General features: G+C 41.5%; 1 protein-coding gene across 1 annotated transcript in view; it reads left to right on the forward strand.

Moving 5' to 3' along the window:
• The window catches only part of fbxl17 (F-box and leucine-rich repeat protein 17), a 202,896-nt gene that overhangs the window by 138,335 nt on the left and 47,254 nt on the right, over positions 1-17,307 (forward strand). Inside the window, exon 9 of the mRNA XM_035639826.2 lies at positions 1,977-2,053. Within this exon, the coding sequence (XP_035495719.1) occupies positions 1,977-2,053 (77 nt within the window). The remainder of the gene's footprint in view (positions 1-1,976; positions 2,054-17,307) is intronic.

Below are 17,307 nucleotides of genomic sequence, written 5' to 3' on the forward strand. Positions count from 1 at the left end.
CCTCACTCACTCCCTCCCTCATTCATTGAAGTCGAATCTAATTGCTTTTGCTCTGACCCCTGGGACCCGGGCACAGTGTAACAAGCTCCCAGTGGATACTCTCTCTGCCTCCGCCTTCATCGCTGCATCCCTGAGTCGCTACTTTCTTTTCATCTGTTTCCTTACCATCCCCTCCTAGTGCATTCATTCATTAGCAGCACTGATGCCGTAGCCCCGAGACACACAGCAGGATATTGTGATCCGACTGGCTTAACTGAATCTAATCTTAGGTTGGCCACGGTACAAGTTTGGGTCAGGAATGACCGATTGCAACAGGTCTTTTTCTCTCTCTTTTTTTTTGGAAAAAAAACCGTGGCGTTTTTCTTAACCACATCTGAGAGTGGGCCAGAGAGAGTAAGAAGAGTGGCGGACATAAAATTAGGTCTTGATGAAGTAAGATGCAGTGGGAACGAGGGAATAATAAACAAGGCGAGGTTGGGAGGGGCGGATGACAGAGTAGGAAAAGCACAACATGACAACACGCAGAGGCTCGCAGGACCACTGCGGACTGAAAGCTAATGGAAAAGGTGAAATATGAAGGTGTCACCGAATGAAGCAAAGCAGATAGGCCAGTGCATATTTTAACAGCTTTGGCTTCGCTCAGAAATAAGGATTTTTAGAAATACTGAATGACACATTCCACACGACGTTTCTTCCCCCATTGATCCTGCGGTGCGATATGTCACACATTAAGTGACATCCTTGAAGTGTCGTGCCTTAAAGGAAACCCGAAAGGACAAAAAACAAAAACATGCCAGCTTACAAATCATGCTGTGTTCAAGAGGCTCGGAATTTTGCCGCCCTGGATTCCCTGGATTGGATTTTCACTCCGGCTGTGGCATGAAAAAAAACATGAAAAGGAGCTCACATGCTCCCGCCCAGTCATCACGCGTCGCGCTTGATCTATGGTGAGATGAAGCCAGGGGATGGCGAGTGAATATGAGCAATGCATTTCACAATAACCTCAGTTGTCAGTCACATTGCGCAAAAGTGCATAAGTGACTCTTAGACAGCACAAACACCACAGTGTTGTTCCCTGTTTCACTTTGACATGAGGCTCATCGACAGCAGACGGCTCAACATCACTTTTAACGTGAGAGCCATGCAAGCGTGTGTGCGTTCGCGCGTATGAGCTTTTTTTTTTCTTTGTCTCATAAATATTCATGACATGACATCAGCATGAAGATCAAAACATTTACTCCTGAAGGTTAATAGGTCAAATGCGTTGATCAAAATCTAGTTGTTGCACACACTGCTCTCATTAGAGACATTTAAAGAGAATCATTTGATACGGATACTCTGATGTTCCCCTTGGCCCTCCCGAGTGTATACTCTCTCACACACACACACACACACACACACACACACACACACACACTGTAGGTCCTCTGGGCTCAGGCGCTGGGCTGAATGCAGATACAGTATTTCTCTTTGAAGTGAGCGCGCTTCCTACAAAAACCAAATGTGTGCGGTGTGTCCGCGCACGCACTCCCACACACAAATGCACACGTGCACTCCTGCTGTGTTGGTGCATGCTACTTTAATCAGATCAGGTCTTTAATTATGAATGTGTGTTAAAAGAAGCAGAGGCAGAATATGTGAACAGTTGTGACCCTGCAGCTGTACTTTTTAACCTTTACTGTGGAATAATTCAGTGTGTGTGTGTGTGTGTGTGTGTGTGTGTGTGTGTGTGTGTGTGTGTGTGTGTGTGTGTGTGTGTGTGTGTGTGTGTGTGTGTGTGTGTGTGTGTGTGTGTGTGTGTGTGTGTGTGTGTGTGTGTGTGTGTGTGAAGAGAAAGAGAGCTCCTGTGTGTGGTTGCGTGCATGCATTGTGGTGTTTTCCAAATTTGCCTTCAAGCAAAACAGAAACACAATATCTTGGACACAGACTCCTCAGGTGACACTTTACGTTTGTTCTTTCTGTGTGTGTCTCTGTAGGTGCGTGGAAATCATTGCCAAGGAGGGGAGAAGTCTGAAGGAGCTCTATCTTGTGTCTTGTAAAATCACAGACCACGGTAAGATACTTTCAATCACTGTCCCTTTGTTGCAGTCAACCTCCGGTGTTATAATCATAACTATTATTACCCACGGCCGCTGCCGAGATTCAGGACTCATTTGATTTTTACAATTTGCCCCTTATGAGACTTGCAAACAGTAAAAGTGTTATTGAAAAGTTTTGCACAGAATTAGAAGCGATGTTCGCTGGATCTCCCCGGTGCAGTTCCTAGACGCTCCCACTGTTTTACTAACTTGGCGGGAGGATTTTTATGTGTTGTTTTGTGGATTAGAGGTATTTTTGTTGTCTGACACAAAAAATCAAGGCATTTTTCTTCCCAACATCAAGTCAGGCAGCCTTTAGCAACGTCTCTGATTTTTATTGTGTGTGCGTGGATGTGCGTGGATGTGTGTGGACATGTACCTACCATGGGAGCTCCACAGATGCGAGGCACCAGCTGTGCAGCCAAATATTAGTTTTGAGTCCCTACTCGTATCAAGAGGTACTCGATGTGACACAATCTAAAAGTTCTTCCTTTTGTCTCGTCTCTTTGGGCAAATCAGCTTTTCAAATCAGAAACACCAACCATCCACATTGTGGTCAGAACTAAGCTCCATCTGCGATGAATTGTGTTTGCTTGAGTTTGATTGTCTGGGTGAGTTTAATTTGGCTTTTTGTTGTAAACAAAGTCCCATGTACTTTTATGTGCCTGTCGTTCCCTGCTTTTATATCACGTAAACTCATCATTGTGCGAATAAATTACTTTTGCAACATTGCACAAAGGGACAACTGAGGTAAGAGGCAAATGAGCATTGTGCTGAGCTCAGAGAGCTTAGGGTTGGGTCAGGAGCTGTTTTTTTGTCGTTGGCGTGAGGAGGCGTTTTGGATGAACATATTAACCTCAATGGTATGATGCTGTGTTACACCTGTTCTGTATAGAAGCGGATATATGATATTCACTGTGAACCCACACATCGATCGGCTCAAACGCGTTAATTGGCGTCGATAGAAACTTGTTGTTTCGCTTGTCAAGCTCGATTTGTCTCTCACTTGTTTTTGTGCTCGATAATAGGAAGTTGTGGCTAAAAGTCTGTTGAACTAATAGTCTATGAAATACAAAACGGGATAACTAAAACTCGTAGTGGTTTGTGAAGCTTCGGAGGAGAATCTCAGAACCCGCAGGAAGAACCCTGGGCTTGTGAGCTGACAAAATGTGTTCAAATGACACGCAAATCATTCCTGCACATTTAGGTACTAACAGTTTGAATATTAGCATTTCCTCCCCACAGTTGAACGAATGCCTACATTCCAAATAAAAACAAATTGACAGCTCTATCTAGTGTGAAGGCTCAGTGGGCCTGAAAATGCATCAGCCTAGTGTCCCCACTAAATGCCCAGTCTGCATCTTTCTTGAGCAGGGCTGCAACTTGGAATGAGGTATCCTTCCTTCATACATACATGATGCTGACCCATTCGGATCCATCGCAAGCTGCATCATTATATCTGTCTGAATCAGATGCTCGACTCCCGCAGTTTAATTTTGTGCTCACAGAGGAACCGCAGTCAGCAATTTACAGCTCCCGCTGTTGGCTACTTCTCTGACATAGATGACTTAATATAAAGTTTTGGGGGAATGTAGACTGATCTTCATCTTTTTTCCCCCCTCAAAAAACCCCCGCCAGTTTGCCTGTTCCATAGCAGTTCTTTTACCAAGCAGTGACAGCAGATATGGAAAACAAATTAGATAAAAAAAAAATTAATGTCAGGCATTGATTGCTCAAGGTTTCCCCGAGGAAGTTGCGTTGCCACAGAGCGGAGACTTGGTCGGTTGCCGTCCAACACGGGCTGCAGTTCGCTGCCAATGCCTGTGAGTTACAGTCACAATAATCACCTTGACCCCTCTGAACTTGAACCTTAACTGTGTGTGCGAAACACTGTGTGGGCGTGCGTCCACTGGTGTTTGATTAATGACCCCAAGATCACAATGGTACATTAAACCTGGAATGCGCACAACCACCCCCCTTATATATCCCTCTCTTTCTGTGTGTCTCTCTAATCACTTTGACCAAGATGAATTGGTGACATCTGATCTTCTCCCTTCACTAATGACCCCTCTGGCCTGTCTTTGGCTGATGATTGGCTCTGTGTGTATTTATATGTGTGTGTACGTGTGTGTCCTTCCAGGATAGATATGCCTGTTGCAGGAGCTCTGGGCTCTAACAAAATGATTTGTGGATGTCCTGCTTCGCTCTCCGATAAATTAAATAACAGAAATGAGATCTAACATCTGCCAAGCCGGGCCCGCGTTTTTTTCTCTCCGCCCATCTCCTGTGCTAATTATTTTTATTAATGGCCTCTCGGAGTGCATTTGAGATGTCCACAAGCCTCTTACATTTGAGTGTTCTGTTTTTTTTCCTCCCAGCTTTTGCTTCCTGTGTGATTTTATGGAAGCTTTGAGGACAGACAGAGAGAGACATAAAGACAGGTTTGGATGACAGAAAGAGAGAGCTAGGCAACATGTAATTTTACTCCCAGTGCAGATGGTTTAAGAGATTATTCTGCGAGGCAGAGGAAACAAATGGAAAAAAGCGAGGATAGAGCTCCTTTTGGCGTAATGATCTTACTGAAAGCCCTATTACTTCGGTGGAAGAAGAAGAAAAAAACAACTTCCTAGACTTCTCTCTTCTCGTCTGAACATAATTGGTTGGAATCAAGTAAGTACAGAGGCTTGTTAAACACCTGGTTTGTTTAATGCACTTGTTTAATGAGATTTATGCATTTCATTTCCGTTGGTCTTTCACACCTGTAACGTGATTGATGATAGATAATGGTCTCGCCACCAAAGATTTTGTGAAATCTCTAAAAGCTTTCCCTCCTGATTTCCTCCATCTGTCACTCCACTCTCTGTATTCATTTTGCTAATCAATCTCCATGTGCACAGGGTAACTACTAAACTTTAATTTTTCCACAGATGTTTTGTTAAGAGCTTCTCACACCTGCCACACACATATCAACGGTGTCATATGTGCCCATCAAACAAGATCATCTAAAGGGGAAGACAATTTAACTGTTGAAGGTAGAATACATCCCTGCTATGAAAAGAAATTCATAAAAAATAATAAATATACAATAAATAAGGAAACAGAGATGATAGAATAAATAATTATTTGAACATATATATTAAAAGGAGTAAACCGTGATGAGCAGCAATATTGAAGATAAACAAAAGAGCTTAAACTAGTATTAGTATTTTTTCATTCAAGCCATTCATTCGTTCGATCATTCATTTAACCTGGATGTAAACATGGAAAAACATTGAGGTAGGGACCTCATTTACAATGTAGCAGAGTAAAAATTTAACAAAAAAATCCTAGACGACAAGATACACAAATAATCAACTTAGATCAAATTGATTGAAAAAATTTCAAATTGTAAAATTCTAAGACCTCAAGGATGAATAAAGCATTTAAGTTAAATTTTAAGTTTATTTAAGTTAATTTTTAATTGCCCTAAGGATAAAAAGGTTAGCTTTAGATTTTTCCAACACTATTCCAGGTTGCAGGTGCACATTGAGAAAAACTAGATTTTCTAAGCGTAGTGAATACATCCGGCACCTGCGACATAATTTAATAATTCAAGCGTTTTTGATAAGGGCCCACATTAAAAGACTTTCATAACAAAGTAATGAAAGGGAGTTTAAAAAAATGGCAAGGGTTTTATCAATAAATAACACACAGTGTCTATCATAACTTACAGAGAGAGAGAGGGGGCCACCCAACCTTAGCATACAGCTCACAATGATGAGTATTATAATTATCACCCGTAATAAATCTTAGTGCAGAGTGATAAACAGCATCCAAGGGCTTCAAAGTTACAGCTGAAGCATTCATGTGTAAAATGTCACCATAATCAAAGATTGATAGGAACGTCGCCTCAATAAGCATCATACTACAATACAGAGGGAAACTTGTTTTATTCCTATAGAGGAAACCTTTGCTTAATTATGTTCACTGGTTAAGTAATTTAAAAGTTAGCTTTTCATCCAAATTCCATGAGTGACTCTCTGTTTATTTCTACCATTCTTAGCGGAGATGATGCGATTATCATAATCAATATGTTTGACTGTGGTGAAAAAGCAATGACTAATTTCTTTCTATTGAGCGTAAATCAGCAAAGCAGAAACGAACCCAAAAAAATATTTTGTTGACATCTTAAATCTCTATAATATTATTAAAGTGTGGTCAAGGGTATCAAGAACCCGTTTATGTAGTTTACCCACATCTAGTAATCAGACACCATGAGTTGTCTTTAGTACTTGGACTGGACCATATGGAATTCATTTACCCAGGGACCCAAGCTTATTTCAAATAATACAACTCATATCCTCGTACAGTGACTCTGGAGCTGCAGGCCTTTGAGCAATTCCGATTCCTGACCCTTTGTCTAAGAACCCCCTAATCTACGTGGCCCACTTATCACTGCCACTTGCACAGGCTTCGAGGGCTGCAGAGACTTTCCGACACGTTTAGTCAATTTATATTTATACATGTGGCGATAGCTGAGATGTTGGAGTCTAGAAACAGCTTACATGTTTTGTAAATTTTGAAAGAAAAAAAAGGATCCAAGCATGTCACTGCTTATCTGTTAAAAAAAATACAAGCAAAGAGAAACAGGCCTCTTCTATGAGCATGTGGTGGAGAGGCCAATTGAAGTGGTTTGAGGAGATAATGTTAATAACAGAAATGACATTAAAAACAATATATATATATTTTTCCCTCCTCCTCCAGTAACTGGTAAGATAACACGAGAAACAACTCTGCCCCCCCCCCCCCCCCCCCCCCTTTTTTTTTTTTACTATTCACATATGTATAACAAAAAGAAAAAAAAAGGTCCTCAGCTCCTAAGTTCTTTATTCCCATAAGCATATGGACGACAGGGTTCCAGTCTGCCCATCACCCCTTGCAGAAATAAAAGTAGCACTAAAAGATAAGGGTTTGCAACGTGATCCCGATGGGAAAACCTCCTCTGCTTCTCTCCCAGTGCTAATCAGATCTCTACACCACCGCTGTCATCCTCAGGTAGTGGCCCATACTGTATCTCCAACACACCTGGATAGACAGTGATATCTTCTTGTCCTCCATCACTATCGCATTTGTCTGTGTGCGCCCTTTGTTCTTATGTGTGTGTATGTGTGCGTATGCATGTACAGTACACGTATATCTACCTGCAGTAATCTTGTCCCTTGTAGCGACGCCCAGTTTATCTGGAGACAAAAAGAGAGAAACCGCGGCACCTCCGTTCTTTACATATGGTAATTGTCCTCTTTCACCCACACTGCTCCCCGCGATCCCTCACCTTGTCAGTCACGGCCTCCTGTGTACATCTATACAAGATTGGGTGAGCCATGTGGGAGACTGTCGGAGTGAGAATGAAGAAAAAGAGGAGCTTTGTTCTCGGTTGTGAATTCGGGGGAGTTGTTTTAGGCTTTCCAGAATGTCAAAGTGCTGTTTATTTTTTTAGGTTTTGTGCAATTTCGACACTTAGGACTGTAAGGAAATTCTCTTGGTTGAATCCTCAGTACAGAACGTGAGCACTGTCAAACGACAACATTTGTTCTGTGTGTGTTGCTGATGGCAAGTGGAAACCAAGCTAAAGTTACATTTTGTAGAAACCTGCTCCGCAGTAAATCAGTAAATCAGACCTTTGTCAATGCTGCTCCTGCGTTGTGTGTGTACGTCTCAGTTTCGACCGGGTTACTTTTGGATATGCTACTGATCTGAGTGGCACTTTGGACTGATGGCGTCTTTGTAGCAACGGCAACTGAGGCTAATGGTATCGTCATTTTCCGAGCCGTCTGCTCTACCAAACAAAGTGGAAAAATATACACAATTTTAAGATAAAAAGCATCGAAGGGGCGATGCATACTGTGCACACCCTTTGTATATAGGCTACTATATATACTATATTCATCCCACCACAGTTTCATAACGATACAATTGTTTTTTGCACAATATAAAAAGTTGCTTCATTGTAGAGCTGTGTGCAGCGCTCTTTCCCCCCCGCTCTCGCATCGTCTCACTCCCTTTCTCTCTCGCTCTCTCCTTTTCACTGTCAGACTGATCATCGGCAGCACCGGGAGAAATCCCGGCCAAGACGTTAACATCTGTTAAGTTTTTACCGTCCTTGGCAGGCAGACAGGATTCAGCATGAACTTGATGGTAGATATCGCTTTCGCTGTGCGCATTCATGCGACGGACCTACAATTCTCAGCAGCTGGCAGAACTCGGCTTCACACCAGCCCTGCTCCGTACAAGTGTGCGTGCATGGTAATAACGCAACAGCCTATCCTATGGTGTAGTTGATTGACACATCAGGTTCTAAGTAAGGAACAATGTTTAAAATGACTTCCTGAATGAGCATCACATACTTTGCAACCAAAACGTTTCCCAATAAGAAATCTAGCAAATGACAGCCCATCTTCCAGACGGCTGTGATCTTGTTGCTTGTTGTATCAGAGGGTCTGAGCTACTCAGATTGTCCATTTTATTGTTATGTCCATCTGTATTTACCCATCTGTCAGCTTGTGGGATTACTGTTGTCATTCAATTTTCATTTGTCCCCCTTTGTCCCCCTTCACAGTTTTAACAAAGTCAACATGCATTTACATTTTTCGCCCTTTCCCCCCCTCTGCTGTGAACCCCGTTCCAAGACCAGACCCCTTCTTCCCCTCTTTTCCCCTCTCATCTCTCTAACCATTCATCTTTCAGCTCTTGCTTTCATCCGGGATGCTTTATTCTAAATGCACTGAACGTTGATAGATGGTGCTCCCCGGCCCCTCCCCTTCAGCCGAACCTCAAGAATGAAATATCGCCATTACGTGTGCCTTCACCGATGTGCATGTGTGTGGGTGTGTGTGTGTGTGTGTGTGTGTGTGTGTGTGTGTGTTTGTGTGGCCCATGTGCTTGCTCACATGCCTTATGTGTGAGCCAATGTGTGCTTTAACAGGTTTCACTTGCTGCTGGGGAAAATTTTGACGCACACTTACTCCCCAGAGTTTCATAGTGCATTTTACAAGGTGAGTTTACTTAGCATAAAAGCAGCTGGAACAGCGTGGTAACTACCTTACAGACAATGAAAAAATGACAGGTGATTCCTATGCTCCCATATACAATATGATGAGGCCATTAGGGTACGCTCAAAGCTCAAGAGTTACTGTGCTCACTTTTAACCTTAAGCCAGCGTTCACTTTTTATTATTCTGCACTATTTGTGGGATTGATGTACATGTCAGGCCCCTTGGACATGATATCCCCGTCTCATGGTCGTGTGGCATTGTGCCATTTTTAAAAGGTCTCACAATGTTGAAATCACTGCAATAAAGAACAGGCGGGAAGACTCAAAAGAGGTGATCAGTTATTGTATATTCTGTCAAACCTAATGGTGAGATGGCAGTAATGTGGAAGGCTGTAGCTTCACTCTTATCTTTCCGTCTTCTTTATTTTTTCACATTTCTATTTCTCTTTGAGCCTCTGCATGTTTTTCCCTCCATTCTGTTTGTTTACCGACCGGTTGTTGAGAGACGTACAGTGTAAGTGCTGTCAAACATAATGTGATGTAAACTTAGATAGTGTAATAGCTTGTTTGCTCCTCTCTGTCTGGCATTCAGTAGGTAAACAATGCAACTTTACAAGCTGTCGATTAAAATGCGCAGGGCGGTGTTGCAGATTTATGTGGGCTGCAAAAGGGAAGAAAGTCAATAGACAATCTTTGTCCATCCATATCTCCCCTCTGTGACTGTTGTGTGCGTATACTGTACATGCGTTTGTGTAGAGGAAGAAGCAGGTTATGTCTCCGGGTTTGCAGTTTAGTACGGGTGGGCCAGTTAATGTTCATAGCCACTAGTGTACAATAGTGTTTTTAAAGCTTGAGTCAGTTTTTCTCTGTCAGTGATAATCTTGTTTAATTAATGTCTATTTTGACTTTCGACCACCAAAAATGATGACACCTCTTGTCATGTGCGTATTGATATTTGCAAACTACATTAGAGGACCTTAAAGATACAACTGTAAAACGTTGAAGCAATTCATAAAACATATGCATTAATTGAGAGAGTACAATATACATGTACTATTGGGAAACACAATTTAGTCAATTGAGATTTTTTTTCGACTGTTGCTCAGTGTCAGTGAATATCAGCATTTTACTGGGTTTAATTTTTAGGGTCCATGGTCGTGTTTTTTTCATCCACCTGGCGTCTTTAATGTTGAAGAGTGTAACCATCAAAACACAACTTGACAGGAGAACAGCCCAGGCGCCATCCTCTTGACACCAGTTCCATTAAGTGTAAAACAATGGAACCGGAGGTAGCCAAGCCCATACGCCGACTCCCACGACCCTTTCCTATATCATGCCGTGACCCTAAAAACCAATGGAGCAGTTGTGCACAGAAATAGCATATACTGGGAAAATTCATGAGCAGTGTGTTTTTCTCCTTATGGGGCGGCAGAGATGGTAGAACAGGGAGAGGGAGAGAATAACACGTTTCCAAAAAAAAAAAAAAATGCTACTGGACATCATGAAGGCATAGACTCATAAAGTGGGTTATTATCTCTGCAAATCAATGTGAATTCCTGAGCCGCGGGAAAAACAACCACCATTACACAGATCTCAGAGCTGGACTCCAGCACGACAGGCAGTACTCCTGGATGCTGCAGCATAGGGTGCTGATATTTGTTCTGTGATATCAAGGGCTGCAGATAATATCCTTGTGCATCCTCATGAATTAATTTAGCATTCATGTTCTTGATAAATCAATTAATCACTTACAGTAGTCCAAAGTAACATCACTGTTTCCTTAAGTAAAGCAGAGAAAAGCAATACAAGTAACGATAAGACATGTATACATAAAACATGTACTCATACACTAATTTTCTTTTTCATATTTTCTCCAAACTGCTTTGTTTGAAATAACAGAAACCTTAAAAGAAAGTGCCGAATGTTTCTCTAAAGGAAAAAAAGAAAGAAGAAGTTGCCTTTGGCTTCAGCGATGGAAACTACGGTGTAGTCTTTCTGTGGAGAATAAGGGGGATGACCATTCTCCTTCATTTACAAGTTTGGAAAGTGCATTAAATAATAGACACGGAAACTGAGAGGGCGACGGGGGGAAGGAGGGAGCAGAAACGGCATGCGATGATGGACTTGAACCTCCACAGAGTTGAGGCATTTAGCTGGAAGGCCGCCGCTCAAGTGCACGACTACGCTGCCATAGGGTTCCAATCTACAGATTCTACGTAGTGTGTGCAGTATATCAGTCGAGATTTCCATTTCCTTACATCAGGCCTCAGTGGTATTTGCAGATTGGGGAGCGGGGAAAAGGGTCTGGAATTGAATTAGTTTCCATATATTGTCCTCTCCTCCTCTTTCTCCAGCTAAGCCTTGTGGTCTATCCACAGTTTGCCTTATGGGGGAGAAAAGTGAGGGGGGCTTAAGCTGTGAAGGCTGGGGCTTACGCTGTCTACCATCTTACTGGTCACACACAAATACACTCACATACTAACACTCTCTTTCTCTCTCTCTCTCTCTCTCCCCCCCACACACACACACTATTTTTCGCCTAAATCCACGGAGGAGAAGGATTGAGAGGACTTGGGTTGCGTGTGTTTATGTACAGATTTATATGTAAATGTGTGTAAATGTTTGTCTCTGTGTGCACAGATGAAGGTGTACCCTGGTGCCAAACGATGTAATCACACATCTATGAGCCACTGCATGACAGTAACGTCCCTGCTCCAGATAGGGGTAGCTTTAGTGGCAAAAGGCCCCGTGTGTGTATGAAGCGTTGATACAAATGGTCCATTTGTTCTATTTCTACCACCATCATCTCGGCCCTGTAGTTCCTAATAACATTGTGCTGTGAGTGTGCCCGTGGGACTCAATAACACCGAGCGGTGCCGACGTGTACAACGTCTCCCTGTTATTGCCGGCTATAAGGTTTTTTGTTTATAAAAGTGAGACATTGCATTTTCCTATCTTTCTTATTAGTTCCAATGTGTGTGTTACTATTTGTATGTTTACGTGTGTGTGTGTGTGTGTGTGTGTGTGTGTGTGTGTGTGTGTGTGTGTGTGTGTGTGTGTGTGTGTGTGTGTGTGTGTGTGTGTGTGTGTGTGTGTGTGTGTGTGTGTGTGTGTGTGTGTGTGTGTGTGTGTGTGTGTTTGTGTTATGACAAGTGTTTCTCTAGAGGCAACTTCGCATCCACTGTGCCTTTGCCTCATAGGACTAATACAGCCTGTGGACAGCCAACGGCCTTATGTACATTAAACTGCTCAGTATTGCTATAGGGACTCTCTCTGGTTATCTCCTTTCATTTTCTTCTACATTGCCCCCTCGCTCACTGTCTTGCTCGGTCTCTCTTTCATCAACCTCCTCCTCCTCGTCTCACTCAGGTGTGAATGGAGCTGTCCTGCAGGTTACGGAGGCGTTGATGTGTGTTGGTGACCAGATTTGGAAAGTGTTTAATAGTTAAAGCACCCTGCTGCGGGTTCTATAGTTAGCCCTGGCTCACTCTGATAATGTTGAGCTGAGCCCTTCATAGGTACCTGCTGACGTGTGCATGGGACTTTCTTTTCCGTCTATGTGGTCCTATATTTTCCATTATTTTTTTAAACTGGATTTTTTACGAATTTTCAGATTATATTACCTGCACGGCACAAGTTTTGTTACTATATACCTTAATGTTCTCCTACAGAGAAGAACTTAAGTTATCCTCAAAATGTCAAAAAAGTAGATGACGATGTGTTTCTGTGTAAATATACTGCCCTGACACCAGGGCCATGACTGTAATTTTAAAAGGTTGAAGGCTTTTTAGGCTTGTGCACAAATTAGGAGGGTCTGGCTTTTAGCAAAGCTTGTTTAGCGAAGAGCAAACAACAAGAACAGCACATAGCACATGATCCCGCTGCTGCCAAACTCTGCTGGCATACAGGTGACAAAGTATAGTTGCAAAAAATAATGGTCACATTTTAAAAGGCCAGCACTGGACACAGTTGTGTTAGACAGCCCACCTTGACAGATTTGTAGTGTGAATGACTGGGCCAACAACATTTGTGACCAATGCCAAATTCCCGACATACTGTAGAACATTTACACCTAATGAAATTCCTCTTAAGTCAATATCCAGCTGCTAATCACAAAAGACTTCTGGGATTTTTTGGGGGGTATCTTAAATTTATCTGACTATGTAGTTCTTAATATGAAAGCTTCTGCAAAGTACAGTCAAAGCCCACCGTGTAACTCAATATTCATCGTTGATCTTTTGTAAGATACTGTAGTTTTAGCTTTTTTAAAAGACACAAAGCAGCATTCAATAGTAATATAATGCTCGGGGCTCTTTTGTGTTTATGGCCTGCTTTGCTGGCATTTGCCTTTTTACTTATGATCTCCGCAGAACTGTGCATAGAAGTTCTTGAACTTAAGATGACTTTTTAATATCTTTTTTATACAAAGCTTGCAAGCATATTAGCCAAAGATTACTTGGATAATATTAACCACACACAGAAGCACAAAACCAAAAAAAAGCTTGTATGAATTAATTAATCAAGTTGGGGATCAATACACTGACTTTTTTGTAACAGGTGGTTTAGACAAGTCTACAACATAGTCAACATTCAGGAAACTTTCAGAGACTCGGATTCTTAAAACAATAAAAAAAATTGGCCAAAAAATTATTAACATGTTATAAATAATAATTTGATACGATTTGTAATAATACCGTTGAACATTGAGTGGGATTATATTAATAATACATGTATGCATTTCAGTTTAGTAAGAGATGAACAACAAATAGTCAAATATATATATGTATATATATATTAGTATCAATTCATATTTTAACATATATATAATATATGTAAAATATTGCTTTAATCTTTTAAATTACATAACTTGCAAAAATACTGTATTTTCCAATTTTAGCTGTTAAACTGTAGAAATTAGTGATGAAATATCCATCTGCTGTGAATTAAAAACACCATAATGTGTTTTAAAATTTTGTGTTCTACTTTGCAATCAAACATAAAACTTGAAATCACAAACTTTCTTTTTGGAAGGTCACCAGCTCTCTCATTTTTCTACATCTGTATATTTTGAGAGATAATGCCACCGCTAATCCCTCGCAAGGTCAGCGCTTGTATAGGATGATTATCCCCCACTGTTTATTCATACGTCCTGCTGATGTCATTTCCTCCTGCTGGCGCTGACTTTTGACCTGTCATTTACCGCCTAGCGTCTCCGTGGTTTTCTCCACCTTGGTGGCCGCTGTCCGAGAGAAGATCCCCGTATTTATCTCAGTAGGATTCCTCTACTTACAGGAAGGTTACCGGAGTATCTAAATGCAAAATATATTTGTACTTAAAGGTCACTTTTCATTTAGATTCCTAATATCATTTTCCAGCTTCTTTACTCACTCCTCACTTTTCATTGGCTCCTCGCGTCAGCTTGTTTGACTTCCTCGGTGTCATTCCTTCTTTTCCTCTCTCTGTCCGCATGATGCTCCTTTCCCGCTGTGAAGCTATTGTACTGTACATAAGTCAGTTGACAGGGAATGGCCATTATACACAATGCATCGGTTATGTTCATATGGCTTAGCTCGTGACAGCTCTGGCAAAGAGCCACAGTGGTGGCTGGATGCCTGCTATTCCCGCTCATCATTTGTTCCAACGCTGATAAAGCAGCGGAAAAACCCTGACATTCTCCTTGATACGTGTGTTTTTGTGTGCGTGTAAATGATTATATGATAAAAGGCATGTATAATTTGCGGCTGCTTGAACATAAAAGGCAGCGGGGAGTCGCGGGCTTGGCACATGCCGTGATTTACTGCAATCCAGCATATGTGCCTCATTCAACGTGTGTGTTTTTTATAGCTCGTTGGATCTGCATGGGATTCTTTGAATGGCAATACGGTTGTTTTCCCCACCTTGAAGTCATAGGTCTCCTTAGGAAAAGACGCAGAACTTTATTTTCCTAACATGCATATCTTCTCCATTACAGGATTAATTTCAGGAGTCATTTCAGAATCAATTGTAATAGAAAAACCACAACAAACCATTCAGTATTAGACATGCGTGACATGGCTCACGCGGAGGCTACTGCTTTCGGGGTCAAATTATGCAAGTGAAATTGGTCAAAGTTGGAACAACTTCGTTTTTGTGAAAAAACATCTCAAGGCGCAAATGTTCCTTATAGATTAAGTTAATATTGTGTTCAATTAATTGCTCCAAACAAATCACTTTTTTTTTTTATATTACTTAGGGCGACCAGTTGAGTAGCACTGGCTTATGAGTTCAGGTTAATGAGTAAAAAAAAGTGATTAACTAAATTCCTGGGGGTCGTATGAAATAGATGATTAACTATGTGAATTCATTCACAGTTAATTGAAATTTTATTAAAAAAAAGGAAAAAATATCAGATTAAAATATTGCTTCAAGATGCAGACTGTCGACTATGAACAGGTTGTCTGTCTTCTGACTGATCAAGGCCATTTGTTAACTGAAGTAAAAAATAATGGAAACATTACTGCTTCAGTTATAGATTATGTTGGGGTAGGTGAGCCAGCACCGGCAAAAAAGTTTAAGTGAATGGATTTGGAGGAAGAACAGTCCCCTTTTTCTGTGATACTGCCACGGCTGCTTGTCACGACCTAACTCTACTCTCTGTCTGCTCCATTGTACCATCACGACCATCCCACACGCGTCCCCACCGCGGTGTTCCCGTTCGGCACTCAAGTCTGTCCACGTCTCGCCGCCTCTTTACATATTGTAATCTGTTTTTTCTTCTTTCGTCCTCCTCTCCTATCCTCCTCTCCTTCCATTATCGGTCTGTCCTGTAAAGCTTCATTTACAGAGCAGCCCTAATCAGATGTGTACCAGTGGAGGGCAGTTTGTGAGAGCAGTGTGTGGCCAGATAGATAGCGAGGCTTAGCAGAAGGGGAGCACACTGTAAGCCCTCAATTATATGCCTGACACCCAGACGGTGGAAATAGAGACTCTGAAGGCCTGTTTGTGTTTTTGCTCATGTATCAGAGTGTCACTTGTGTTTGGTTGTGTGTGTCTGTGTATGGCTTTATATGGTAATTCTACAAGCGTTAAAAAAAGTGTGTGGAGTGAAAAGAAAGGCAGGCATCGAGAAAACAGATTGAGCGAACATACTTTAAAAAGTTTTGTATCTTAAGTTGTAGCAAGGCTATACTGTAATAATTAAATAAATCTCATATTTGCGACTGTATGAGACACATCTACCCCTTGTAGGCCTCTTTGTCGCTCTGTATCAAATTTGAATATCGGTCATAATTAAAGAGCTGAGAGCTGCTGCCCTATTTCAAGATAAGCAGGTGGTTGGCCTCTCTCGTCTTTGTCCCTGTGCTAGTGTGACAGAGAGACACACACACACACACACACACACACACACACACACACACACACACAGATTTAATGAAAAATAAGCACACAAAGACCTTTAAACACTTGAAAGCACGAGCTGCACATGTTTGGGTTCTGAATTCTGATTCTAAAAACCAAAACTATTTCCTTAAGCATATTATTTTTCACATTTATTTAGCACTGTCAAAAATCCAGTAAGTCTTAACAGATGTGCAGCCTTCATGTAATGTTGCCAGAGACTAAATGCATTACAAAACTTTTATATACTTGAGCATGTCGACCCATTCTGTGATTTGTATTTAAAACACCGGAGCTTTTTTTTGCAGATGTCTGTCAAAATGACATGTTTCTAATGCCATTTCATGTTAATACTTGTGTGTGTCGGGCTGTGGTTGTTGTGTATCTTCCCTCTACTTATTTCCTCTGCTATATGTAGCTCTGTCTCACAGAAGAGATCTTACTATTAAAAACCAATTCTCACTTTGTTGCTTTCTTGCTCTAATACCATTACCAGAATTACGTATTAAAATGTACAAGTGAAATACAGGAAAGTTCAAGATAATTCTCAAACGGGCGTTCGTAAGTATACCGGAAAATGTGTGAGTGCATAAGGCAAAGCTCAGCAACACATTGATAACACAACCTAATATCACCCAATGATTTGATAAGTATGTGTAGGTGCAATTTTGGTAAAACCTCCGTCCACGCATTTTGTGTAATGCGGAGATCAATAGCAGAGTCAACCCTTTTCCATTCCACTTTTAAGGCCATCATAAGCTTACGGTGAGGCTCCGGTGCATCGGGTCCAGGGTAGAAGCATGGAAATGTGAGAGAGAGAGCA

This window comes from Scophthalmus maximus, chromosome 19, assembly GCF_022379125.1.
Source record: "Scophthalmus maximus strain ysfricsl-2021 chromosome 19, ASM2237912v1, whole genome shotgun sequence".
In the NCBI taxonomy this organism is placed as follows: domain Eukaryota; kingdom Metazoa; phylum Chordata; class Actinopteri; order Pleuronectiformes; family Scophthalmidae; genus Scophthalmus; species Scophthalmus maximus.